A 27,750-nucleotide genomic window follows, 5' to 3' on the forward strand; every position below is an offset into this window, starting at 1 on the left:
ACATTTTCACAGGGCTCTTCTAGAGACAATGTATTAATGAAAAGACTGAGGAGAAAGGTGAGAATTTGTGTGAGAACCAGTGAGGGAGATTTTGTTGTTGTTGCTGAAAGCTGCTTTCTGGGTTCCTAAAATCGCAGCTATAGGTAACTGCCTATACATAGGGGTGACTCAGATCCATACATAGTATTGATAATATTGCATCTCCCTTCATTCATTCCATCCTTACTTCTTTTAACAAGTACTCATGGGGCAGCTAGCTGGCCCAGTGGATAGAGCACCAGCCCTGGAGTCAGAAGGACCTGAATTCAAATGCGGCCTCAGATACTTTACACTTAGTAGCTGTGCAAGTCACTTAACCCCAATTGCCTCACACACACACACACACACACACACACACACACACACACACACACACACATACATATACAACAACCAAATGTGAAAGTACTTTGATAACTAGGGCCAATTTTGGGGGGCTAAACTATGGATGACTAATCTTTCTGAGTGGAGGACTAATCTGGGGACTTTTGACTATTTGGCTATCTGACTTCGTTAATTTAATGTGGGCCATTTATAAAGTTCCACCACACTGCTCCCAAACTGATAAACTAAAAATTAAGAAGCCTCTTAACCAAATAATCAAAACAGAGTTTATTTATGAGATACTGTTGAAAATTAAGAATACAGGGAAATAAAATGTACAACCTGACTGCTTTCCTGCGGTCTCTTTCCACTGCTGCCGGGCTTTGAACTTTTTGAATACAATAAGGGCCTTAGCTGCCTCTGGCCTCAGGGCACATTACGCTTTCCCTGGTCAGCTATTTTCTTCTAACTCCTCTTAATCTTCATTTTCTCCAACCTGTACCCTGTGCTGACCTGCTTCTGTGCTCTCCGCTGCCTCCTGTTCAGTCTGTCTTCTGCCGCCTTTGCTCCTAGTCCTGCATTGCTGTTCGTCTCGTCCCCCCCTTCTCCTTTCTAATCTTGTCAGCCGCCCTCTTGACCTCTTCTCAGCCCCCTGTCTCCTTGTCCGAGCTCCCCTCTAGTCACCCCTTTCTCCTTTGCTGTCTAACTCCCAGGTATATATATACCTTTTCTTCTCTCCACTCAAATCTCAGGGCTTTCTTTGCCCCCACAGACCGAGCTAATCCGCCAGCTAGGGCTGCGGCTGGTTGGGGGAGGGGGGCGTGCATTCCCACTTCACGTGCCTCAGCACAGGCTATCCAGGATCTTTCAGATAGCTTGGCTCAGGTCGGAGGGAGCTGGGGCTTTTTTTTTCCCCCAGTTCTCTGACCTGGCGTCTTGTATAGCCCAAGGGGCTTTTTTGCTCAGCTGAAGCTGAGGAGGAGGGGGAGAGACCCTGAGGGCCTAAGGCTTTCTAATCTCAGCCTAAAGGTAGGGTCCCCTAATCAAAATAAATTTCCACACAAAAAACAAAAAAACAAGTACTCATGATTTTCTAAACCCCTGGTCTATGCTGGAAGGCCCCTGGTACCTTTTATGATTTTGTTGGTTTGTTTAAACATGATTATTATTGGTAGAAGGAACTTCTGGTTGGAAACCCCTTCCACTAGTGCTGATGGGCAACTCACCTATAATTTATTCACTAAGATACCTGTGGCACTGAGAAGCTACTGATTTGTCCATGGTCACAAAGTTGGTACTCATCAGAGATAGAATTTTAATCCGGGTCTTCCCAATGCCAAGGCCAGTCCTCCATCCTACTACCTCCTACCTTTTTAGCCCAAAGGATCAAAGCTTTTATCCTTAAAATATTTAAGAACTATGATCTCCCAGAGGCAACATAGAGAGCTAGGCTGGGAGTTGGAAGACTTAGGTTGTAGTTGTACCCATGGACTAGCTATGTGACCCTAGGTGAGTCACTTAACTTTAGTACCCCAGGACAATCTCTCTAAGACTCTTAAGTGCCTGGCACATAGTAGGTGTTTAATAAATGTTTATTGATTGACTGATTGAATAGTTATTCATGTGCATTTATAGAGGGAGTTTCCTCAGTCGGGGTTCCCTAAAGCAATGAGATCAGGTGGATAGACAACACACACCAACAAAACACTTCCCAGAGGTGACCAGTATGGCAAAGTCTGGGAAATCCCGAGAATCTGTAAATTTTGGGGGTTTTTTGGAAGTTGGTAAATTCTGTTCAAGAGATTTGTTAACATCCAATTTCTATTAGTTTGGTGCATATATCTTTACTCAGGATAAGAAAAATTTCAACTAAAGACCTTCTTAATTAAATCTTGCCTGATACTAGATTATCATTCAGAGGGCAGTAGTGGGCCTCACTAATGGATGAACTCCTCTCTTGCCTTTGACAGCTGATTAATGCATTAATTATACTGCTCCCGAAGTTACTTCTCTTCAGCCTAGTAGAATGTATATGTTATACCCATGCGGTCTTGGATTTGCCTCTGGACACTTAGCGAAAAATAAAGGCTCAGCCGCCAATATGAACAGTTTGCTTTTTTTTCTGGGGAAACATAAGATGGAAAAAGTTCTAGGAACCAGCAGTCCTGGCCTTTTGGTTTTCCCATATCAAGCAAGAGCAAGTGATATTTTTGCTGATGCAATGTCTTTGGAGCAGTCTAGTGGTGTATGTTGCCACACATTTTTTTTTCACAGGAAAAGGGGTGAATGATATCAAACCACTGAGCTCATAAGTACTACCCTGGCAGGCAGCCACTAAAGTATAAATACTTTAAATGTATGAAAGGAAATGTTCATTCTGTTGTTTAGAATTGGACGCATACCAAGGAGGTAAATTTAATCTTCTTAAGGGCTGCTGCTATAAGCTACAATGGTATATACATACATTTGTTTCTCTCACTCCTGATCTTTTTGTCACTCCAGTCTTATATTATGTATTAGTGGAATGAAACGTTTCAGCTGGGGCTCACACAAGAGCATCATGTTGGCCAGTCGCTTGTGTCCCCAGAATGCCATTGTTAGAAAACCTCAGTGTGAGATAATCCTTGGACCTGTTTAGAACTCTTCCTAAAAGGGGCAATGAGACAGACCAAATTCGAAAAGAAACAAAGCTATAAGAGAATTAAAAATATTCCAGAGCCAAGTTAGTCTCATGCTGTACTTGTTACCTTTTAGCTTTTAAAAATGTCTGCAAGATTTTTTTTTACCTTCCGTGAATAATTATAGCAAAGGTGGGGGAGGGGAGGAAGCAAAGAAATTTTATAGATTTAAAGCCATTTGTGGAAAAAACTCTACAATATAATGATTATAAAACTGCGGTTTATGAGATACATGTTGTGTATATCATAGATATGCAAATGTTATTTTATTAAAGTGAAAGATATATAGTCTATGCTTTTACCTGACTCCTACATCTTAAGTAATCAAGACAGGCTCTTAGAAGAAATCTTTAATTACTAAGAGTATGTCATTAGTTTGATGGGGAATGAGCGATGTTGCTCTATTTTACTTCCCTGTGTAATATAGCCAGTTGTATCATAAATTCATTGACCTCATCTTAAATGATGAATCCTGGATGGGATTAATTAATTCTTAAGTGACATTTTTTTTCCTCTAAGAATTTTTCCCCCTGAAAATGAAAGATTACTTTTCTATCTTTTAGGTCAGTATTCTGGTATATAATACAACAAAAATGGAAATGTACTCTTTCTTCTTCTTCTTCTTCTTCTTCTTCTTCTTCTTCTTCTTCTTCTCTCTCTCTCTCTCTCTCTCTCTCTCTCTCTCTCTCTCTCTCTCTCTCTCTCTCTGTCTCTCTGTCTCTCTCTCTCTCGGTCTCAGTCTCTTTCTCTCTCACTCTTTCTCTTCATCTCTCTCTCTGTCTTTCTGTGTCTGTCTCTCATCCTTTTTTCTCCTCTCATTGCTTTTTCTCTTTCCTCTCTCCTCTCTTCTCTGTCGTTATTTCTCCCTTCTCTCATTTCCTTTCTCATTCTCTCCTCTCTTATTCTTTCTCCCCTCATTCTGTCTTTCTCTCATTTTCACTCTTATTCTCTCTTTCCTCTCCTCTTCTCTCTCATTATTTATCTCCTCTCTCATTCCCTTTCTCATTCTTTCTTCCCTCTCTTTTCTCTCATTCTCTCTCTTGTTCTCTTTCTTTTCTCTCATCCTCTTTCTTCTTTCTCTCTCTCTCCTCCCATATAGTTTTCCCTCACTCAAATTTTCTCTCCCCCCACCACCTCTCCTATACACTCACATATATGCATGCATGAACTTTCCAGCTTACAAAGCACAACACAGAAATGAGACAGTGCAGGGCAGTCTGGTAGACAGTCACTTTTACCAAGATATTTTGGTATATGTCAGAAACTCAGTTCGATAATGATTACTCTTTTTTTCTAGTCAGGATATTTGGTGCTTGTTTTAAATTTGTATTCTTCATGATTTGTGCCTAATGAGTGATATGAATAAGGGAATATAGTGTCAGGAGATAGCATGAGGTAGGGGATGGACTACTAGGGTGGAGTATGAGTTTATGAGCCAATGGAAGAAAAGACCAGAGTTTAAATCTGAGCTCTGATATTTACTAGTTGTACAACCACAAACAAGTCCCTCTAACCTGCCTGAGCTTGAGTTTCTTCATCTTTAAAGTGGGGATAATGTTTCGTCTTTGCATGGTGGTTCTGAAGAAAACACTTCGTAAACTTTAAAGTGCTATAAAAATATGAATTGTCATTACCAACAAAGCATGGTGGATGGTCTACATTTTATATTAGTCAGTTATACTGCCTATTGCCCTTTTTGGTTTTTATATGAATTATTAAAAATGAGATAAATTGAGAATTTTCAAGCAAGATTTTTAAGTGTTTTCCAGAGGAAGAAAATATTTATGTAACTGGAGGTGACTTTGGGATCCCTTGGAGGCCAATAAATCAATACAGAAATAAAATCCCCAAATATTTCTGTAAGCTCTTCAAGTGATAACTGAGCCCCTAAAATAATACAAAAGGAAGTCAGGAACTCTGTGGTATAGTTTTCTTTTAATGACATTAACTTGTCCATTAATAATGCTCTTCAGCATAAAATTAAAGTTATAGCTGCCCCCTCATATTTTTTCAATTATTTTCTCCCGCTATAGTCTTGTAAATTTCAACTGTAGGTTTTCATTGAATGCCTAATTTTAGAACACAATAGCACATGGCCAAATTCCATAGATGGAAATTAAATGCCATGTCATGTGTTTGTTGGTTAACTCGATAGCCAAAATGAGCAGGTTTCTAAAATACAAATGCTCTTAGCTGGGATGAATTCAGTGCTTGTTTAAAGCCTAAGCATCCCTAGGGGGCCTGCTGAAGTATAAGTACAGGTCTTCACCTTCAAAGCATTTTTGCATGTATTTGCCAAACTCTTCCTCTCCCCTACAGTATGTTAAAAGTTCTTCCAGTCCCTTAACTTTGGAGGGACTTAAAATGTTCAACAGTGTAGTAGTGATTAAATACTTTCCCCTAGTTCTACTCCAAGAGAAGTTGTGAAAATACAATTTAGAAGACACCTTTCTCATTCCCAAAGGTAACTTGGGAGGTACTATTTCTTTTCAAGGGAGCATTTAATTTTTCGACAAAATAGAAAAGGTCCAATAGGAGAGCTTTTGAAAAGAAAGTGGTGATGACTGCTGATTATTGCCGGGAAAAATTCATGCAAAAGAAGTAGTAGAAAGGAAGTGGGTGGGTTTATACAGATAGGCACGTGGACACCACACACATACATAGCACATACAGAAATATTCACTAGAATGCCACCACTGTTTATAATCAAGGAAAGCTGAGAGTTAAATGAGATGAGTAATCAAATGCCCAGCATATGTTGTTTTTGCATTGTTTATATGGCCAATCGTTATTAAAATTAATCATCTTTTTAATGCTATCCACTTAAAATAATTGTTAAAATAATAATAATAAATCCCTTATCAGCAACTAGCAACTTAAGGCTGACACAGTACTTCAGGGAACAACAAACATCAGTACACGGTGCTTTATTGTGACATGGTCAGAAGTGCAATCAACAAACTCAAGTGCTTGCATAGACTTGGGACTCTCCATGGGCTGTAGAGTTTGAGCACTGAGCTACAAGAAAAAAAAGAAAGAAAGAAAGGAAAAGATTATATGTGTGTAAAATTCTGTCAGAAAAGAAGTAAGGCACTGAAAGAACTATTGAAAAATTTGACATCTGTTTATCTGTTTATAGCTATGGCAAGATTACTCATTAATTCTTGTTTAAAATGCCATATGAAGGAAAGTCATTTGTGCAAACAAGACTCATATTTGAATTGTAGATCATGTCTTCACCATCTGCGAGAACTGATGGTGTTGCAAAATTAATGTGTTAATGAAATCACAATAATTTCTCCGAAGTAATGGGTTCTGAAGCCTAGAATGACTATTTTTTGAACTTTGGTGTCTAGTGATTTCCAATTGGGAAAAGCTTTCAGCCCTTAATTAGTTCTGCAGCCTTACTTTAAAATGAATTTGGCTAAGCCTTCCTCACACTAGGAGTAGAGGAGGTTCGGAGGGTGGCGGGTGGGGGTAGGGGAAGCCATAACAACTTTTGGAAAACGTTCTCTCATGTTTGAAAAGTTGTTAAATAAGCCTGCCTGCCAAGAAATATCACCAAAAAATCTGACTACTGAGTGAGAGTGGGCAAACAGCTCAAAAAATACTTCTAACTTGCTGCAACATCACAAGTTGGGGAGAACTGAACCTTACACAGACTTCATGATGACTTCCAAGTTTCGTCTTGGAAGGAGAGAGGAGGATTGTTGGTGCTTTGTGATATCTCTTAACTGTGGTACACTCTGTCCAACATTATTGGGAATGCAGTCAGCAGGGGAAAAAATGTCTCCCAGGGAGGAGAGTTGTAAAGGGACATATTGCAAGCCCACTGAACTTTTTGGAGAAGGCCTCTTCTCCAAACATATTTAGATTTGCATTTACTATGGGCCTTTTTTGACAAGTGAAAAAATGTGTGGGCAGGTGTATTTATTCTTCTCTCTCCAATTAAACACCCAGCCACACACACACACACACACACACACACACACACATGCACATTCCACGTACACGATGTTTAAAGTGGAAGGTGTCACTCCTTTTTTTAGAGAAAGAACAGAAGAAGGTGACATTAGCTTATGTGTGGGGTTAATATCGGCAGCTCTTACCCGTCATTTTTTACAAATACTTTAGGCTCTTATCTCTCAGAAGAAAGCCTCAGGCTCTCTGAAAAGCCCTGAATGAGTATGAAAGAAAGAACCTTAATGTACAATGTGAAACACGCTTTACCGGAGGAAATTGCTTATCTCACCTGTTGTGATTTTGTTACTGTGTTGTAGGTATGTGACTGGTGTAAGCACATAAGGCACACAAAAGAATACCTGGATTTTGGGGACGGGGAGCGAAGGCTTCAGTTCTGCAGTGCAAAATGTCTCAATCAGTACAAAATGGACATTTTCTACAAAGAAACACAGGCCAATCTTCCAGCTGGACTGTGCAGCACATTACATCCTCCCATCGAAAATAAAGCAGAAGGTGCTGGGGTGCAGCTGCTGACTCCAGACTCTTGGAATATACCGCTAACAGATGCTCGGAGGAAGGCACCCTCCCCGGTGTCTGCAGCTGGCCAAAATCAAGGGCCTGGACCGTCCGCATCAACCACCGTCTCTCCATCTGACACTGCCAACTGCTCTGTCACAAAAATCCCCACACCAGTTCCCAAACCCATTACCATCAATGAGACTCCAAATGTCCCTCCAGTTTCTGTTCAGCCACCTGCTAGTATTGTGCCTCCAATCGGTGTCCCACCTCGGAGTCCTCCCATGGTGATGACAAACCGAGGGCCCGTCCCCTTGCCCATCTTCATGGAACAGCAAATCATGCAGCAGATCCGCCCTCCCTTTATCAGGGGGCCACCTCATCATGCCTCCAACCCTAACAGCCCTTTGTCTAACCCAATGATTCCTGGGATTGGTCCACCACCGGGTGGTCCCAGAAACATGGGCCCCACCTCTAGCCCTATGCACCGGCCAATGCTATCACCTCACATCCATCCCCCCACGACGCCGACCATGCCTGGGAACCCCGCGGGATTGCTGCCCCCGCCCCCTCCTGGAGCACCTTTGCCTAGTCTTCCCTTCCCTCCTGTCAGCATGATGCCAAATGGCCCTATGCCTATGCCACAGATGATGAACTTTGGGTTGCCATCCCTTGCCCCATTGGTGCCACCCCCGACCCTGTTAGTGCCATACCCCGTCATCGTCCCACTGCCTGTGCCCATCCCCATCCCCATCCCCATTCCCCATGTCAATGATTCCAAGCCCCCTAACGGCTTCTCTAGCAATGGGGAAAACTTCATTCCAAACACGCCCAGCGACTCAGCTGGGGGCAAGTCAAGTGGACACTCCTTGTCCCCTAGAGACTCCAAGCAAGGGTCTTCTAAATCCTCTGACTCATCACCCGGCTGCTCGGGCCAGTCATTGAGTCATGCAGCAGCTCAACAGGAGCATGGTAAGAATGAGGTGGTGGATTTGACTGTGCGCTCCAGCAGCCCGGTGAACAATAAGTTTAGTTTTTCCAGTGTGGTCCAGGGTCCTCAGGATGGTGTGATAGACCTGACCGTGGGCCATCGGTCCCGGCTACACAATGTCATTCACAGGGCCCTGCATGCTCAAGTTAAGGTGGAACGCGAACCTAACAGTGTTGTAAGCATGGCTTTTGGTAGCTCTGACAAAAGGAACTGCAGCACCTGCAGGGACAATAATTGCAATGCCGCTGACACAAAAACTCTGCCTGGTGGTGACTCAACCCACTGCGGGCCTGTCTCTCTGGCCGCCTCCGGCCCTTTGGGACTCGAAGCCGCCGGCGCTGCGGTTTGCAATGTCATCGTGAACGGGACAAAGAACACCGAGGGGTCTAAGAACTCGGAACAGTCTCCGGAGCAGCTGCCTCCAGCGCCGCCGCCGCCTCCTCTGCTTCCACCACTGCCTCCTCCTCCTCCTCCTCCTCCCCTGCCACCCTCCCAGAAGAAGCTGCAGCAGCCAGAGGAGCCAGCGGTGAGTGAATTGGAATCCGTCAAGGAGAACAACTGTGCTTCCAACCTCCATATGGATGGAGAGGCCGGCAAAAAGCTGATGGGGGAAGAGGCCCTCGCGGTGGGGGATAAGACAGACCCGAACCTTAATAACCCTGCAGATGAGGACCACGCGTACGCTCTGCGGATGCTCCCCAAGACAGGCTGCGTGATCCAGCCTGTGCCAAAACCCGCAGAAAAGACTGCCATTGCACCATGTATCATTTCAACGCCAATGCTCAGCACCGGGCCAGAGGACCTAGAACCGCCATTGAAAAGGAGGTGCCTCCGAATTCGAAATCAAAATAAGTAAAAGGTTTGTAGGTCCACGCGGCCTGTCTCAGTCATGAGCCAAAGGCTTCTCCTATCTGTTTGTAGGTGTGCGTAGACATGACTATGTGGTGAGATGAAAGCCAAGGCAGAGATCTAAGTCTTAGCGGCTAAGATCCAACAAAGAAAAGAAAAAAAAACGAGGAAAGAATAGGGACCGGGGAGGAATGTGGAATGTCACAGTTATATTTATATTTATATTTTGTTTTTTGTCTTGTATAATCTGTGTTCTCCAGTTATGCAGGGTGGGGCGATTTTGTAGGAAAGGATGAAAGTTTAGCGGGGGACCATCTGTAATTTTTAGTCATGAGGTGGCAGCTATGAAGAGTCGTCTAACTAGCCAGTGATCCACCCAATATTGGCCATAGTCTGGTACCAGTCACACCACTGCCTAGAACTTTCCCAAGCCATCAAGTTTCCATTATAGTCATTGTATTCTATTTGCAAAGATCATCAGCAGTGTCCAAGAGATGAGCTAAGAGCAAGCTCCGTTGCCCAGAGCCCCGAACAGTTGCCAGGCAGGCAGCTGGGGAAAATGCTTCCTGCCCCGAGTCTCAGGGGAAGAAGGTCTTACTCCCTACTCGGCTTTATTGGGAGAAGCCTGGGAAAGGCAGGGTGGTCCTTGGGGATTGCACAGCTTTCTCTCCCTCTCCGTGCTATTGAACTGGTAGTACGGGAAGTCAGAGAGGAGGAAGTATTAGTGTAGTAGGATGGCAATTGGTGTCTCAGAGTTCATCTCTGTAACTGGTAGTACACTTAAAGTGAGAAAAGGGTACCTCCCTAGATTGTCATAGCTCATCCTTGCTGGGAATTCTTCTTGGCTCTGTTAAGCTGTAAGAGGCAGTGTGGAAGAAATGGAAAGTGAAGTCACTCTGGAGTCAAAGGAACTGGGTTGAAATTCTACCTCTGACACTTATTAAATGTTTGGCTTTGGGCAGGTCACTTAACTTTCCTGGGCCTCAGTTCCCTTATCTGTAAAATCAGGGAATTGGGCTTGATGGCCTTTGAAATTGGGTTCTAAATCTACAATCCTATGTTCATGAGCCCTAAAAAGTAAGCAACTGACCTTTAAGTAAAAGTCAAGAAAGGAGATGGATCCTAGGAAAGGAGATCGATAGAATTGTTCAGTGGGGAAAAGTACTCAGGCTTGATAAGGACTGACCACCTACTTCACTAAAGTTTGGGATAGGGATGTGTATTGCTAATTTCCTAAATAGAACTCCAGCTTTTTAAAGATGTCTCATCTCTGGACAGCCAGGTGGCGCAGTGGATAAAGCACCGGCCCTGGATTCAGGTGTACCTGAGTTCAAATCCAGCCTCAGACACTTGACACTTACTAGCTGTGTGACCCTGGGCAAGTCACTTAACCCCCATGGCCCCACAAAAAAAAAAGTGTCACCTCAGTTGAGAGAGTTTCCCATGAAAGAAATCTAATCTCAGCTCTTCTTCATGCTAACTGGATGACTCTGGGCAGATCCCTCTGTCACCCTGGCTATCAGTCTCCTTCCTCAACTATAAAATAGGGGCTTGAATCTGTGATCTTATGTTTTGGTGAGCATTAGTTGAAGGTGCTAAGAATCTGTGCTCAAAGCCCCCAAACAACCACATAAGTAAGTACTTTAAGAAAGCAGAGAGAAAGCATGGGGGCATGTAACCCCATTTTTAGAATGTAGAAAAGACCCTCCTTCTCAAATGAGCATCAGGGTAGTTATCCTTCCAAAACTGAGAACAGAGATGGCCAAGCCACGAATAACATCACTAGGTCACTTATTTGAAAGAGGTCACTGATGCAGAAGAGAAAGGGACGCCACATTGTTGGGAAGAGTCTGGTTTCTTAAGTCAAGAGTAGGTCCAGGGCCTGGTAAATGGAGTCTTGAGAGAAAATAGAAAGCCTTCCTCAATCCATTTCCAAAGAAATTATAACTCAATTTCCTATGGCTTTTAAGGGTGTGTGTGTGTGAGGAAATGGGATGGGGTGGAGGTCCTTTGTGGTGGTTCTCACATACTGTGCCCTCACCTCCCCTCATCCCCAGCCCAGGCCTGGAGGGTCAGGAGCACAGATTTGCTGACTCTAGCTGAGCAACTTAGCAACAGACTGTGATTTACAGAACAGGAAGAACTAGATAACTTCAGGAAATCACATTTTCTGTTTTCCATTGTAGTTTCATATCACTGCACAATGTAATCTCAACTTGCTTTCATTCATTTCTAGAGCCCCACTTCTCTCTCTCTCTCTCTCTCTCTCTCTCTCTCTCTCACTCACTCTCTCACTCTGTCTCTGTGTATATATATATATATATATATACATACATACATACACATAAGCACATATGTGTTTACACATGTACATACAAACACTGCTGCCTTCCTCTTTTGCCTTTAAACACTTAGCCACATCCATTATTATTCAACATTATTAAGAGGCACTGTTGTATAATGGAAAGAACATTGGCTTTGGAGTCAAGGGTTTTGGGTTCAAATCCTCCTTTTATATTGCCTACCTGTGTGACCTTAAACAAGTCACTTAACCACCCTGGGTCTCATCTATAAAACGAAAGGGTTGAAGTAGATGGCTGCTGATATCAAGCACTTCTAGCTCAAGATCTGGGATCCTAGGATTTCCCAAATAAATAATAGATTTTGAGAGTTTGGGGACCAGCTGGCTAACACTGGACTGGTGAATGATAAAGGCCCAAACAATTAGGGATATGGTCAGGAAGATGCAGCTGAGGGATGTCCTGATCTTGTTGGCAGACTCCTCTTACTGGCACTATTAGAACCATACAGAACCATCTGCTACTAGTATCAGAAATGTTTCTTCCATCTCTTTCACTGTCAGGCCAACCATTTCCCATAATGCATTTCTATTTTCCCCCTCATTATCTTAAACAGAATCAAAGGGCTGTAGTTTGAAATCAATAACATAATCACCTAGCAAAATGACCTTATCTTGCAGCGAGACTATTGGTGTTACACAGAAGGCTTTTTGGAGATTCCAATCAGAAGTAATTCTGTCCCTATGTACACGAATTTATATATTCTTTTGTATATTGTAGGCTGATAGGATTACAAGTGACATGAATGTGCATATATGATTCCCTGCAGCTGCAGGACAAATTAAGCTCAGATGAGGATAAAAAGCACAATTTGGGGGCCATCCCTTATCCTTAAACCTCTGACAATTGAAAGACTAGTTCTGCACCTCCAGTAGGATGAGGAGAAGAGCTCCCTGCAAATGAAGAGACAAAATGCATAAACATTTTTCCAAGTATCCTGTCCACAAAGAATTCTATTTATAAAGGAAATATCCTTTGTCTTTGCCCAAGGGTGGTTTAAGGGAACTATTTGCATTTGTACATTTTCTGAATCCCCAAAGTTTATATTTGCCTTTGTATAACTAGGAGTTCAGAGTGGCCATGTGCAAATGTTTGTCAATATTCAAAAGCACCCTACCATCACCACCACCACCCATTTTCCAAAGAAATGAAACATTCTGATTTATTTTTCCCCAAAATCAGTGGAAAAAAATTTAGAGCATGAGTAACTCCATTATTCTCACATTTTCCACTCCTAGAGAGAGGCTGATGGACCCATAACTGATTCAGCAAAAACAGCCCATGCAACTTTTCATTCTTGGGAATAGCAGTTCAGAGTGTTCCTGTATGATTTAAAAATCAAATGAAAATTGGCCCTTTCTCTCTCTCTCCATGATTTTTTTTCCTTAGACTCAAGCTATGCAGCCTTGATTCTTTAGAACTCCTGGAGACTCCTGTCCCAAGAGTTTGGCCTCTTTGGTTCTTCTCTGGGAAGGCTGGAGGCAGTGGCTGCAGGTTTGGTCCCTTGGAGTTTAATTATTAGTCAGGTCATGGAATCTCACTAACTGAAATGACTGTTTCGTGACAGGGATTTCTCCTCATTAGGGAAACCAAACATGTGGTCGTAGCATATAACTTCTTGTCAATTTAAACTCTTCCACAGAATAGTTTGACAGAAAAGTGCTGGCTTTGCCTGTGGTGAAGTTTCTGAAGTCAAACTCCATATTCAGAAAGCTATTTTGAATGCCTCCTTCCAAAAACAAAGGAAGAAAAGACAGAGCAAGAAAAGGAAACCAGTTCAAGTATGAACTAGTGGGGCACCAGGCCAGATGAGATTAGTTAAGGTCCCAATTAATTTGTTATTGGAAATGCTAATTAGCAGCCTAATTCCCTGATTTTCAAGTTTTGCCTCTGGTCAGGGGATATGTGGTTGGTCAAGTCTAAGTCGATTGTAACTCAGATATTCAGTGGGAAAAGCCACTGTGTGAGCCTTATCCATAGACTCATATAGAGTGATTAACCGGGAGATTTTGTTTGGGCCCATTGTCTCAGGTTTGTCGGCAGGGGCTTTCTAAAATTAGCCTGCCTCATGTTGGCTGTATTCACATGCTATATGTTGGCAGGATTATGAGAAGCGGTTTAAGGTAAACAATTTCGAGGCTGTGAAACATCTGGCTTTCACATAGTATTTCAGTCAGGTTTTAGTGGTACATGCAACCAGATTACACAAAACAGAAAGACAAAGTATTGACGTATTTTCTTCCCTTTTTCCCTCCAAAAGGTGAACAGGGCATTCCAATTTTGTACCCTCTCCTATCAGGGACAGGTGAGCTGAATGGTGAATTCTTATTTAGCTACATCAGAATTGGGAATTTGCTCTTTGCCCTGGGGAAGTTAATTATCCCAATTGAAAAGACTCCAGTATGTTTCCCAGGTTGCCATGAGTTTTGTCCTGAAAAGAACAGCAATAGATCTAATGCACTATTCTAAGTCTTTTATGGTATTTTTAAAAAAAAGAAAGCCGGGGTATTTTTTCCCAGTGGAAGTTTATCCAAGTGATAGAATGCAAAGAGACAAACTCAGGTCTTTCTTCAAGTTCCAGGAAAGAAAAAAAGGAAGGAAAGGGAAGAAACACATTATACTTTTCTAAAATGTGTGATCTTTCCCAGGTAATAGGGAAGTACTAGCCAGCATCCTAGGATGGTGGTGGGGAAATAAGGGTAGGTAATCCTTAAGAATTTGCTCTCTAAGAAGTCGATTTAATGGTTTCTGTCAAATAAGTAAGAAATAGGATACCTCTATGACAGCAAACTAACATTTGGGGGAGGAAATGAATAGGGAAAATGGCTTTACCTGGCCACTCCCTCAGCTCCTCAGCTCCTCAGCCCCCTAACAAAACAACTCAAAGACATTTTTGTTACAGAACATGTCTCCTTAGGCTGGGGGCCTGGAGATGGGCAGGAAGGGAGGAAGAAAAGAATGGATGGAAGGAAGGAAGGAAGGAAGGAAGGAAGGAAGGAAGGAAGGAAGGAAGGAAGGAAGGAAGGATGGATGGATGGATGGATGGATGGATGGATGGATGGATGGATGGATGGATGGATGGATGGATGGATGGATGGGTGGTTATAAGCCTTTGGTTATAGAATTCCTAGAAATTAGTATCCCTGATTGACTCCCAGTAAGTAGAGCCTAGTGGTAACCAGGCAGAAGAAACTTCCTGATTGGTCAAGGTCCAGTCATTTAAGGCCTAGCTTCTCAGACACAGCCCATAGCATGGGGCACAGAAGTTTGGAGACAAACAATACTGTACAGTCTGGAATATTTACTTCATGGAGACCCAGCCCAAACACTCAGCCTTTTCCAGAACATCATGTCAAAGAGGGTGTGCCAAAAGGAATGAAGAGAGTCATGTACTTTTTTTCTTTTAATATTCCTAGCATGGAGTTTGTGCCACTTGGTTGCTATTTTAAACATGACACATGTAATTTTCAGAAGACTATTTAAGTCACATATATACTTCACATATATGAACTGTTTAGTGTTGAGAGGTGTTTTTTTTGGAAGGGAAAGCAGTTTGGAGGATGAGGTAGGGCAGGGAAAGATTGGCTCAAAAAGTAATTATAGGTCAGGGGAATTGAAAGGAAATACCTTAAAAGGATAAATGTTCCCCCTATTCCTTAACCTCAACCTGAGCTTATTCTAAAGGGAAATCTGGGGTAGATACCATCTCAGCCTCCAGTGGCTAAGCACCAACTAAGTATAAAATCTCTGAAAATCTGTGCTGTCCCATAGAATTCTGAAAAACAAGCAGTTGCAGGGCGGGGTGGAAATTGATTTTATGATTGCAAATTGGAGGCAATCAGGAGGAAGAGTAAACACACCCAAATGATTTCAAGGGTCAGTTGCAATATCTTAGCTGAGATAAATCAGAGCCAAAAAAGCTCATGATGCTTGTAGGAATGACTTTCCACATTTCAAAACTGTTCCTAAATGCTCTAGGCTTTCATCAGGTGGGAAATGAGCAAAACTCTCCCTGACCACCTTTTGGGCTCTGCTGTTCTCGAGTGGTTCATCACAGTGGCAGAGATCAAAGATATGCTTCCAACAAGTTAGTTGTGTTGCCCCAGTACACATCATCGGTAGGCACCTGAGGAAGGCAAAAATGGCTCCCTGGACAGTCATGAGATCAGGACTCAGGCCAGTGAAAACTGCTACACTTCCCAAGTTGCTTTCTCACATCCAGTCAGTTCAGGAATCTCCCTCCTCCGCTGTGCCAGGTTTGGCTTCCTCCTCACTTCTCCTTCCCAACCTCTGGTTTGCTGTTTTCTTTTGATAGCAAGCTGTGTTTTGTCTTGAGTGAAAGGGAAATGGAAATGTGAGCCCAAAAAATGTCGAAGAATCAGGCAGAAGGGAGAAATACAGGAACTCCATAGACACATATGATGTAAAACATTGACCTGAACTCTGGAAATGTAGTGTAAAAAATGTATTTCTAGCTCATTTGCATGACTGTATTTCCTCCAGACATGTTTTTGGTATTTAAAATGAATGGTATTCCTGTACAACATGTGTCTCAATTTGTAATGATATCCTCTTTGCAGCTGGCTTAGTTCTCCAAGTGTTTCTAAAATGTTACTGTCTTAAATTTGAGCCAACCTACAATAACAAATTATCGAGAAGCCAAGTGGCTGAACTGCATTTGTTGAAAGAAAGTTGGGGGGGTGGGAGAGCTATATTTCAGCCTTTGACTCTTGTGTTGGAAATTTGGGCCGAGTAATATAATCTTCCTCTGTGGAAACCTACACACACACACACACACACACACACACACACACACACACACACTTTAAAAATTGTGCAGATTGGATATTGTGAGGGCAAGAACCATCAGGTTTAAGTTTCTCTGCAAAGTTCTGTATCCCATCAACATACTCTTTTGATATTTTAAACCTATATTTAGAGCAATTGCAAGATATTTGGTGCATATGCAGTTAAATGTAAAACTTTGTCATTATGATTTGTTCGATGCTTATATTTTAAATATTTATAAGCTCCTATGAAACACTGAAGCTGCTATTTTAAAGTACTTTGTCCAAAAAAACCCCTCTCCCATCAGGATACTGTAATCTAGTGGCATATGAACATTATTAGATGATACTCGATGAGATCACCATGACATGCATATATGCATGCATGGATTCCATGTGCTTTTGATTTAAACTCAAGGGCTGTTTTTTGGCGCATCCAATTCATTAACAATTTTTGTAAAAATTGTCATACCACAGAGTTGTCTCTGATAAAAGGTTTTTTTTTTTCTGCCAGCTCCTCAAAAGGCAAAATATGAAAATGTAAAAATTGCAAATTCTTATGGACAATCTTCCTTCCTTCTCATTCTAATGGACACTTATTACTTGTCTTTAGAACATAAGTTAGGATTCACCTGATTGTGAAATACCTTATGTCGCCCTACCTTGGCAGGTTTTTATAGTTTTTCGGTTAGATAGATCAGGTCTTCTATCACACGGTGTCAGCTGGGAAACTAGTCTTTGTCGTACTGTTATCATCGCAAACCTGACTGTGATTTGTGGCCTTCATAGGAAGACAAGGGGGGTGGGGGTGGGGAAATATTGCCAAGCTCAGTATCCACTTAAACTTTGGAGGTTATAAATTTCAAACTGACCTCAGGCCTCTGGGGTTTGAGCTATTTTATGACTGGCAAAATACGACTTTCTTGGTTAGGATGAGGAATAAAACAGCTTAGGAAAAGGGCTCATAAAGTTTCTTGGACATGTAATAGCTTTTACCAAACAGCATTTTGATGAGTTAAGTGTAAATGAGTCAGAAACATATAGATTAAATTTCCCTTAAAATACACATGGGTTTAAAAATTAAGGCCAAAGTGCTTGGCAAAATGCATTTTGGTTTTTGCCAAACCCAAAATGTTTGAAAAATAGTTTGAGCTATTTGCCAAACCAAAAATACATCCAGGTTCCACTGTCCCTCCCATTTAATACTATGGAATCCTAAACATGAGACATAATGGCTGTTTTCCTATGCTTTGAGGTTTGATCAACATTGGATATCAAATAATGATAGAAAAACTATGCTCAAACATTTTTTGGGGGAAGGGAGAGGGTGGGTGGAAAGGGAGAGTCACTTTGTCCAGGAAATGAAGATTAAGAACCAATGGTTTGGAATTCTAATTCTTATTCTGTTACTTCCTCACTGCCTGAGTCACAGTCATTCTATCTCAGTTCTTCACCTACACAAAAGGAATAACAACCAAAAATATGCTTATATTTGGAATGCTCCCTAGGCTAATTTCAGAACTAAATTTTATAATCTGGAAAACACTCACAAGATGCAGTAAACTTAGGGTCACAAGAACTGAGTTGAAATCCCAGCTCTGACATTTAGTACCTCTATGACCTCGGAAAAGTGACTTGGCTTCTCTGGGCCTCATTTTACTCATCTATAAAATTGGACAGGTGACCTCTAAGATCTGTTCCAGCTATAGATCTATGATCCTCAGCATGTAGCCAATTTCTGGAATATAATGGACAACTAATATGATGCTTGTTGGTTAATTAATTGATTCCATGAGAGTGGGAAATTCAGATTTGGCTAATCATAGTAAGGGTAAAGATCTTGTCTTTACTGATTTTTTGTTTTTGTTTTAGGGGGTCTGTAAAGAAAGATATACTAAGTGGAGAAGAGAAACAATATTCGCAGTTAGGTCTTCATGGCCTTCATTTGATCCCGTAGGAAAATCAATAAAATATATTTAACAAGCTAACTATATTTATTTAGAATCCCTAGCTTCGTTCTTCAGCACTTAGCATGGTGTCCAGCACATGTGAGGTGCTTAATAAATGTTTATTGACTGACTGGCTGTAAGGCTTAGCTTCAATACCACGTCCTTCACAAAAGGCCTTTCCTCATATGTCATTAATGTTTCCCCCCAGCAGCCGAATGACTTTATATTTGTTTATCCATGTCACATGCTCCCTCCCCTAACTGGCATGTGAGTTCCTTAAAAGTGGCAATGATCTTATTTTAAAAAATTGTATCCCTAGCACCTAGCACAGTCCCTGGCACCTGGAGGGGATTCCATAAACATTTTGGGGGTCAAAGTGAATTCCATACAAGCCATGTACAACTTGTCAGAAGATACATGAAGAGGGGAAAAAAGCAGCTTTCATTTTAGCTGAGGAGATAGAAAAACAGAACATAGGTGAAATAACTCAAAAATCCATGTGCAAAGCAACAATATCAATAGATGTAAATGAATCTATCTGGTCCCTTCCAGGTTTCAATCTAGACATGAATTAGTATTTAAGTGCTGAGGGGATGGGTATTTAGTGTGGTTAATTCTAGAAGACTTCCTGAGGAAGATTTGAGTTAGATTTTAAAAGCAAATGGGGCAGGGGGGAGAGTGGATTAGTAGACAGAAAGGGGGAGAAGATGATTGATTTAGAGCTGAAAGAAACCTTAGAGACTAGCAAATCTAACTCTCCTCATCTCATCTTGCAGATGATGAAACCAAAAGATCAAATAACTTATCCAAGGTCACACTGCTAATAAGTATTAGAAGCAGGATTTGAAATCAGGTATTCGGGACTCCTGGTCTGGACTCTATATCTACTATGCTACCTAGCTTCCTTTAAAACCTGAGAGGTCTAGAGTCTGCAAATCGGTCTCAGATTTGCCTGATGGGAGCAGAGTCTGGTGCTTGTAAGCTCGGTGATGAAAAAGATGTTGGTGTGCGGTAGGAGATCAGAGACTGTACTTTATACACAAGATAATAGGGGGGAAATGCAGGTATTTGAGCATTTAAACTGTGTGAGGGCAACTTCCTTTTGTCTTTGTATTCAAGTAGTCTGCCTCAGGACCTGTCACATGGCCACTTGATATGTAGCTCTTGCTTGATGGGGCAATGGGGCAACATGTTGAAATTTGTAATGGAGGACTATTGTTCTGTCAGCCATGTGTAGAACAGGTTAGGAATAGGGTGAGGTTGGCACCACTGATGCTTATCAGAGCATTTGAAAGAAAAGCTAATTGTCAATGGTCAACTCCAAACATTGTGGAATTTTTTACCAGGATACAAGGGAGGAAAGTTGCCTCATGCTATGTTTTCAATACATTGTATAATCACAGCCACGACGTGGGAGAAAGTTCTATTCCTTTATGCCTGTGAGTGGGCCTGGGGGCACTCAATGACACAGCATGAGACCTGAAGGGCTGAGCAGAACTTTCTAACCACTCATTAGAGGCCAAGGCCTGGCCCAGCACCAGACTGCCACAGAAACAGGTGCAACATTTGTCTGAAAAGCAGCTTTAAACCTTCTCCCACACTCATGTCAGCTTTAGGCTCCCACAGCTCCCCCAAGCTTTCCCCTGCTGTGAAAAGGCCGAGCTAGGTTTGAGTCTGCTGGCACAAAGATCATCCTGGTGAAGAGCCAAAGGCGTACACCAGCACAGTCATTTCTAATAGGAGAGGACACCATTCAGGAAAGAGAAGATTGACACACACCCAGGGGGTCAGACCACAGCGATGCCCAGACAGACTGTCCATCTTTAAAACAGACACCTGGAGTCAAAGCCTGGGTTGCCATGAAGTTATATTGGAGGCACTCAGGAGTCAGTAGTCACTGATCCAGATTCTCTCAAGACTTAAGGTTGTTCTTGAGTGAACAAGGTAATTTTGGAAGCTGCATTAACTTTTTAGAGCCTAACTTTCATTTCATTCATCCCTAGAGACCCCTAGCTTCTGAAGCTTTCACATGTGTGTGCCGAAATTACTGTCTGAAAGTGGCAATAGACTTCTGTTGGGATGCCTGTATTCCCAAGAGTTTAAAAAATTGTTTTACTGGGTCAGACGTATGCTCCATCCATCTCATTATTGTGTCTCTGACATGTTGGGAAAGAGTGGTCAAGGATTAGGAATTTGCCTTAAACACTCACTAATTCTCCTACCACACTAGAAAGTAGGTAAAGGGTAGAGATTACTATTTCACAGGTGATAGAAACATTGAATCCATTGTATGGGTAAAATATTAGTTAGAGATCATTCGGTGGCACAGTCTGGATTAGATTTATAGTTTCTCAGGGGCAGTTAGGTGGCACAGTGGATAAGGCACCGGCCCTGGGCTCAGGAGGACCTGAGTTCAAATGTGACCTCAGACACTTGACACAATAGCTGTGTGACCTTGAGCAAGTCATTTAATCCTCATTGCACTGAAAAAAAAAAAAGATTTATAGATTCTCAGATATCACTTAGACCAGAGGCATCATCAAACAGGCAATACACAGCACCCCCAAGTGCTGGCCTAACCAGATTAAAATGTAATTGGGAAATATTTTACAAAATAAAAAAATACCATAAAACATAGATAATATTAATTTGTGGTTTTCTAACTCAATATGCATCTCATAGGAATCCTTATGTATGGGTTAGTAGCCCCTATTTCTATTTGAGTTTGCCACCACAAGTCTAGACCCCTCCAGACCTGAGGATTTTCCCAAAAAATGGTCTTCTAAACTCTGTTTAAAAGCCTCCACTAATGAATGGGGGTGGGGTAGGGTGCTATTTCACTTTTGAGCAGCTATATCTATTAGGAAATTCTCAGATCTTAGAGTGCTCACCTGCCTTTCTCAGTAGAATGGAGCATGGGACCAAAGTACTTTGCTAATTTGTCCCTGGCAAAGACCAGAGCTATATTTTCCCCATTCATTACATATTCCTTATATGAACCAGCTCACTTCCAAAGGGATACCAGCTCCACTTGTACCTCCGGATTGGTCCAACCCCCCCCCCAAAATCCCCAAACCTAAATGCTACATTTCTCATTTCTTTTGCTGATTTAGGATCAAAATCTTTTGCCTTCCTAGGGTGTTGGGGTCCAAATGATGGTAGAAAAAAGCCCAAAGATTCAAGCTTGACACAAATTTACCTCTGGCTTGATTTAATTGATGGCTTGATTTAAACATGTTAGTTGATGCTTGGGACTGCCCAAGTCCACATTATCACTGCTCTCAAGCTTTTTCAATCCCTTTTCATCACAGACCTGAGGTATTTGAAGGAGTACCTCACTTATCCAAAGCAACAGTTTGGAAAGGCAGCTTCTTGGTAGAAAGAGCAGGGGGGAACCAGAAGTGAATTTTGAGTCTAGCTTTCCCACAGAAACTACTAAGTGACAGCTAATAAGTTATGCAAATTGACTTAGGCCTTATTTTTCTGAGTAAAGTGGAAGTATTCTTATCTTTGCCTATCTACCTCATAGGAATAATAGAACAAGAAAATAATGTGGGTAATTCAATTCAAGAAAAAATTATTACACTCCTACTAAGTGCAAGGCACTATGCTAGAGGGTAGGGATGCAAAGACAAAAACAATCTCTTCCTTCAAGGAGCAGAGGATAGGATACAGTATTTATACAAAGAAGTAAATAAAAAGTATATATGAAGTAGTAAGAAAACATAAAGCAATGCCAAGAGGGAGATAGCTGGGGGATGGGGAACAGCTTGGCATAGGAAGCAATACTTGAACTCTACTTTGAGGGAGTCTAATCGGATAAGTCATGGAGCTGTGAATCAGAAAACTAATACTCTAGTCTGATCTTCAAATAACAATGATAAAATCATATTTATAGAATCACTTAAAGTTTTAGAAAGTACTTTCTTCACAACAATCCTGTGAAATTCCTTTGTGATGGAAGAATGATCCTTCTACCCATTGGTACTCTATTTCTCCCTCTTTGTGAATTGACCCTGCCCACCAACCTTTAGTAATTAGCACTGTCCCCGAGGGGAAGACCATCAGCTTTTTATTCTGAGTTGACTATGTACTTTTGGGGAAAAGACAGAAGCAGGGTCAGTTATGCAGATCATAGCTCAGTTGGACTAAATATTAGGCAATATAATGTGTGGGAAGAAAACTGGATATGCAGCTAGAAAAACTGGGTTCAAATCCCAGTTCTGCTTTTTTGGTTGCATGGCTTTTGGCAAGTCTAAGACATAATCTTTTTTGATGTCAGTTTTGATAACTATAAAATGAGATAATCTTTCAGATACTTTCTAGTTCTAAATCCCGTGATTCTATAAATGTGGACGAAGAATAGTAGGCAAAGGGAAAGAAAGAATTTAGAGTTCTTCATTAGTGGCGATAATAAACTGTAGTCCATCCTTATAAGAATAAATACAGTGACATGGACATTGTGGGGACTCAATAAATGTCTGTGGAATGAATGAATAAATGAAACCTTTTTCTTCAATTAGCTAACCATTCCACCTAAACCAATAATGACAGAAGATTAAAGATATAATTTGTTCAGTAAAGGTTTTTGTATGGATGTGGTCTTATTGACCAAAGAGTTGGATAAGAAAGCTTTTTAAAAGGAGAAAATATCAGGAAAGGAAGAAAGGAAGGAAAGAAGGAAGGAAAAGGCGAGGGCTGGAGGGAAGAAGGACGGAAGAAAAAGTGACAGGGAAGTAAAGCCAAGAGGAAAGGAAGGAGCAGCCACAATTAATTAGTTGTGATACATTATTTATTATTGGAAATAATCTTGAAGCTTGTCTTACCATCTTTTTGGATAGACCACTGCTGATCATGTAGAATTCAGATCAAAATGTAGCCTGAAAACCAGAGTGAAGTTGACCTTTGCCCCTCCATCTCCCTTGCCTCTTGCCCTTCCTTTGTGGTCTGTTTCTAGCCATAGACCTGTTGAAAAGCAAGAGTGATGTTTTTCATTTATAGTTCATTAACCAATGACCCATTTGGAAGAAAATTCTATTTCTTTCACTTTACTTCACACTCACCCTTTACCCTCAATTTTTTTTTCTTACTCACATGGGCTACTTAAAAATAATTTATTAATCAGCAAGAAGAAAAAAAATATTTCAAGACAAGTCTTTATAAATCTCAGCTCTTTCAAAGAAAGAGACTGTTGAGACTATTATCAGGGATCTCGTTGGTAGCGTTATCAGGCTTCACAGACAGTCTATTCACTGACTGCTTGAGCTATATACCCTTGTGATCTGGGAAATCAAGTGTGGCTACCCGAGAGGAGTTTTAGTCCCCTGTGAGACTCCTGATTGTTCCAGATAAACAACATTGGTACAATCAAAACTTAATGACTTGATTTAAACATGTTAACTGATGGTTGGGACTGCCCAAGTCAATATCACTGATCTGAAGCTTTTTCAATCTCTTCTCACCATAGACTCAAAGTATTTGAATGAGGATCTCAGTCAACAAGTATTTATTGAGTACTATGGGGGTACAGTATAGTGTAGACTTAGGAGGAGGAGGAGTCCATGTTAAAGACCATAGGGTAGATGGCCTTTACCCTAGAGAAACTTACCATGTGAAATAACCCAGGTATGATGTAGTGGATAGAAAGCTAACCTTGGGATTAGAAAGACTCAGGATTCAAGTCAAATCTCTGACAAATGCTAATTATGTGACCCTAGGCATGATCGTTAAGCTCTCAATGCCCCAGTCAACTCTCTAAGACTAAGTTGCAGAATAATTGCTGATCTGAATTGAAACAGGGAGTTTACTTAGCTAGAGTTTACTGCCCCAGTGAAATCACAAGTCTGGACGGACTGACCAACCAACCAATCAAATAAACAAAATCAATCCTCCCTGACCCTCCCCTATCCCCAACAACAACAACAACAACAACAACAATCTGATATGTTAAAACAAAATTTTATTATTCTGGTGGCAGTGCCAATTGAGGCTTTTAAGTCTCATCTGGGCAGTGGGCTTGAAAAGCTGAGGGCTCCCAGCATCCTTGGGTACACAGACATTATCTTCCTGCTGCCCCTCCACAGACTCCCCTATGAAATTTGTATTTCTTGAGGTTCCTTGACAAATTAGTCTGATCCTGGGCTGATCCTCATCATGTATCATCCTCATGTTCCTTTTCTTATGCTTAATAGAAAAAAAAGATCCCTGCAAAGATTCATGAGGTGGTTTTGGCTATGTGTCTACTTTGGCTCTCCCGTTGTTCTTTCTCCTTACTGACCCTTTGTGAGAAAGCTTCAACCTTCCCTCTGCTTTTCAAGGCTACTGTCCAGGCATTACTGAAAATCTTTAATGAACAGTGAGGGACACCAGCATAATAAAATATTAGCCCTTGTGGCTCAGTTTACCTCATGGTAGAGACTGGAGGTAGAGACAGGATGACTCTCTGCTTCCCCCATGGGGAAACTTTTTAAATTCCTTCTCAGCATAGACCCAAGGTATTGGTCCCAAGCAGGAATGGGGCTGGACCATGAGCAAAAATTACCAAAGTTCTTTGAGGGAAAGGGTGGATCGAAAATGTGCTGGCAGGTTGAAGAAGGGAGAAATTGATCAGGAAGAGTCTTTCTGGAGGAGATGGACATTAATGAGTGATTTAAAGCACACCAAGAGGGGTGGCTAGGTGGCACAGTAAATAGAGCACCAGCCCTGGAGTCAGGAGTACCTGAGTTCAAATCCCGCCTCAGACACTTAACACTTATTAGCTGTGTGACCCTGGCCAAGTCACTTAACCCCAATTGCCTCACTAAAAAAAAAAAAATAATAATAATAAAATAAAGCACACCAAGAAAACTTTTCATGGATTGAAATACATTTTTTTCTCTTTCTAGTCCTATTTCACTGGTTAACATTTAGCTGTAACTCCAATGTTCTTTGAGAGACAATCAACTCAGGCAAGTACAAGAACAGTAATGTGTTCTTATCGACTTTTTTTTAAGTAATAAAAATTGGCCATATTTTTGTCCTCTGTAACTTCACAAAAAGAAGGCTGAAAAAAAAAGAAACTTAAAACCATTATATCCAGCAACACTTGGTCTCCTTGCTAAGGGAAGAGCCAAGGGCAAAATAGATTTAGAATATAAACTTATTTATAAAGTTATATGAAGGTAGATGGTGGAAGATTATAATGAAAATCACTTCATAAAGCAGTGAAAAGTGATGGAGGGGGAAATGACTATATAGTAAACATATTGAGAAACCCAATTAAGTCAGATCATCTGAAAAAAAATTAAAAATGAGAATGAAAGTAGGATAACAAGCAGATAAAAAATAGAAAAGATCTGTCAAGATTTCTCTTAAAAAAACCTTTGGCATCAGTGAAAGTGAAACTACCACATTTTGTCATCGCAGATCCCAGCATTTTATATGGAGAAATAGAAATTACACTAAAGAAAAGAAATAGGGGAGGATCAGTCACATAAGACCAAATATATATATTGATAAGAACTGTGCTACAGATGACACAATTTCAAGGATATTGAGGGATCAATTCCCACAATATCTGAAAGCAGGGAGGACATCAAATGATTAGAAAAAAAAAATCACTTTAATCCTACTCCCAAAACAAAGGGATCAAAAGGATATTACTAACTTCTTTGCCAGCTGTCTAGCACTACAAAATCTTTGTAAAAAATAGACTCCTCACATCTCACGGGTATCCTTGATGAAAAAATGAAAAGGTAGGCTTTTACAAATAACATTATACATCAGAGCACATAGTTGCAGTCAAGTCGGTCAACAAATATTAATTAAGCACTTACTATGTGCCAGACACTGTGCTAAGCTGCAAAGAAAGACAAAACAGTCCCTGTCCTCAAGGAGCTTACATTTTAAGTGACCGAAAAATGTGGAAAACACAATATTTCACTGGGGTTTTTTTGTCTGTTGACTATAAAAAAAGCAATTACATTTTTGTAGAGTTAAAACCAGCCTCAAACTTTCAACAAGGGGTCTTCCACAAACATGTTAACATCATGTGTGATTTTTTGATAGATTTCACAAAATGTATTTGCTACTTCTGTGCTAGATTTCCAGTGTAGTGTTCAAATGGAGGAAAGATTCCCTAGAAATGATGAAGCCTTCCAGACATTCCTATCTATGGAAGCCAATGTGCTGATTTCATCAAACCCCAGAACATTTCAGTTTAATTCAATTAAGCAAGCATTTATTAAGCGCTTTCTATGTGTCAGGCACTGTACTCGGTGTTAAAGATAAAAAGAAAACAGTCCCTGTCCTCAAAGAGCTTATACTCTACTGGAGAGGATTGGGGGTTGGTAGCAAGAAGTACACAAATTAATACAAAACATGTGTAGTAATATTAAGTAATTCTTTTGGGAAGGAAGAGCAATAATAATTGGAGGTTTTGGGAAAGTCTTTATGTAAAAAAAAAAAATGGCTGTTGAGGTGAGCCTTAAAGTGGGATAGGGATTAGAAGAGGTAAAACTGAGGAGGGAGAGCATTCCAAGCATGGGAGATAGACAATACAGACAGAGAGATTCAAGAGTTGGAATGTTGTATATAGGGAACAGAAAGTAAGCCAGTGCAGCTCAAACATTAAAAAAAAATGTATGGGGGCGGCTAGGTGGCGCAGTGGATAGAGCACCGGCCCTGGAGTCAGGAGTACCTGGGTTCAAATCCGGCCTCAGACACTTAACACTTACTAGCTGTGTGACCCTGGGCAAGTCACTTAACCCCAATTGCCTCACTAAAAAAAAAAAATGTATGAAGGGGAGCAATGTGAAATCTGTCTGGAAAGACAGGTTGGATCCAGATTGAGGAGGTCTTTAAATGCCACAGTAGTTTGTATCTTATCCTAGAATCAATTTGGAGGCATTGAAGCTTCTGCAGCACGGGAATAACATCATCTCCAAAATGAGATCCATATTCAATCAAAAGAGGTCATTCTTGCTATCCACCCTGGAAAAACAAAGTGGATGAAGAATGTTTGTTGTCCAGAATGTGATATACAGTTGTTTGGACAGCCCATAGAGTCCTTCCATCGGTACCTAAATATTGGATAAACACCACAGATGCATAATGAGGTGGATCTAGAATTGAATAGGAGGAGGAGAGCAGGCTGGATTGAATTTGGGCAACTGCAGCACTTTCAAAGATCCCAAGTTTCTTCCTAAAAGAAAGTTCCATCATTTCAACACCTGTATTCTTCTGGTGAGGCTATATGGCTGCCAATCATGGGATACCAGAAGCTCTGAGGAATCAAAGTGGGGGTCACCCAGAGGG

At 41.2% G+C, this 27,750-nt stretch overlaps 1 protein-coding gene across 3 annotated transcripts in view; it reads left to right on the forward strand.

Moving 5' to 3' along the window:
• The window catches only part of LOC122754436 (sine oculis binding protein homolog), a 233,796-nt gene that overhangs the window by 200,519 nt on the left and 5,527 nt on the right, over positions 1 to 27,750 (forward strand). For all 3 annotated transcript variants that reach the window (XM_044002848.1, XM_044002849.1, XM_044002850.1), the window contains one exon: positions 7,322 to 9,370. In XM_044002848.1, coding sequence (XP_043858783.1) covers positions 7,322 to 9,367 — 2,046 coding nt within the window. In that variant the 3' untranslated portion in view covers positions 9,368 to 9,370. The remainder of the gene's footprint in view (positions 1 to 7,321; positions 9,371 to 27,750) is intronic.

This window comes from Dromiciops gliroides, chromosome 4 (genome assembly GCF_019393635.1).
Source record: "Dromiciops gliroides isolate mDroGli1 chromosome 4, mDroGli1.pri, whole genome shotgun sequence".
NCBI lineage: Eukaryota > Metazoa > Chordata > Mammalia > Microbiotheria > Microbiotheriidae > Dromiciops > Dromiciops gliroides.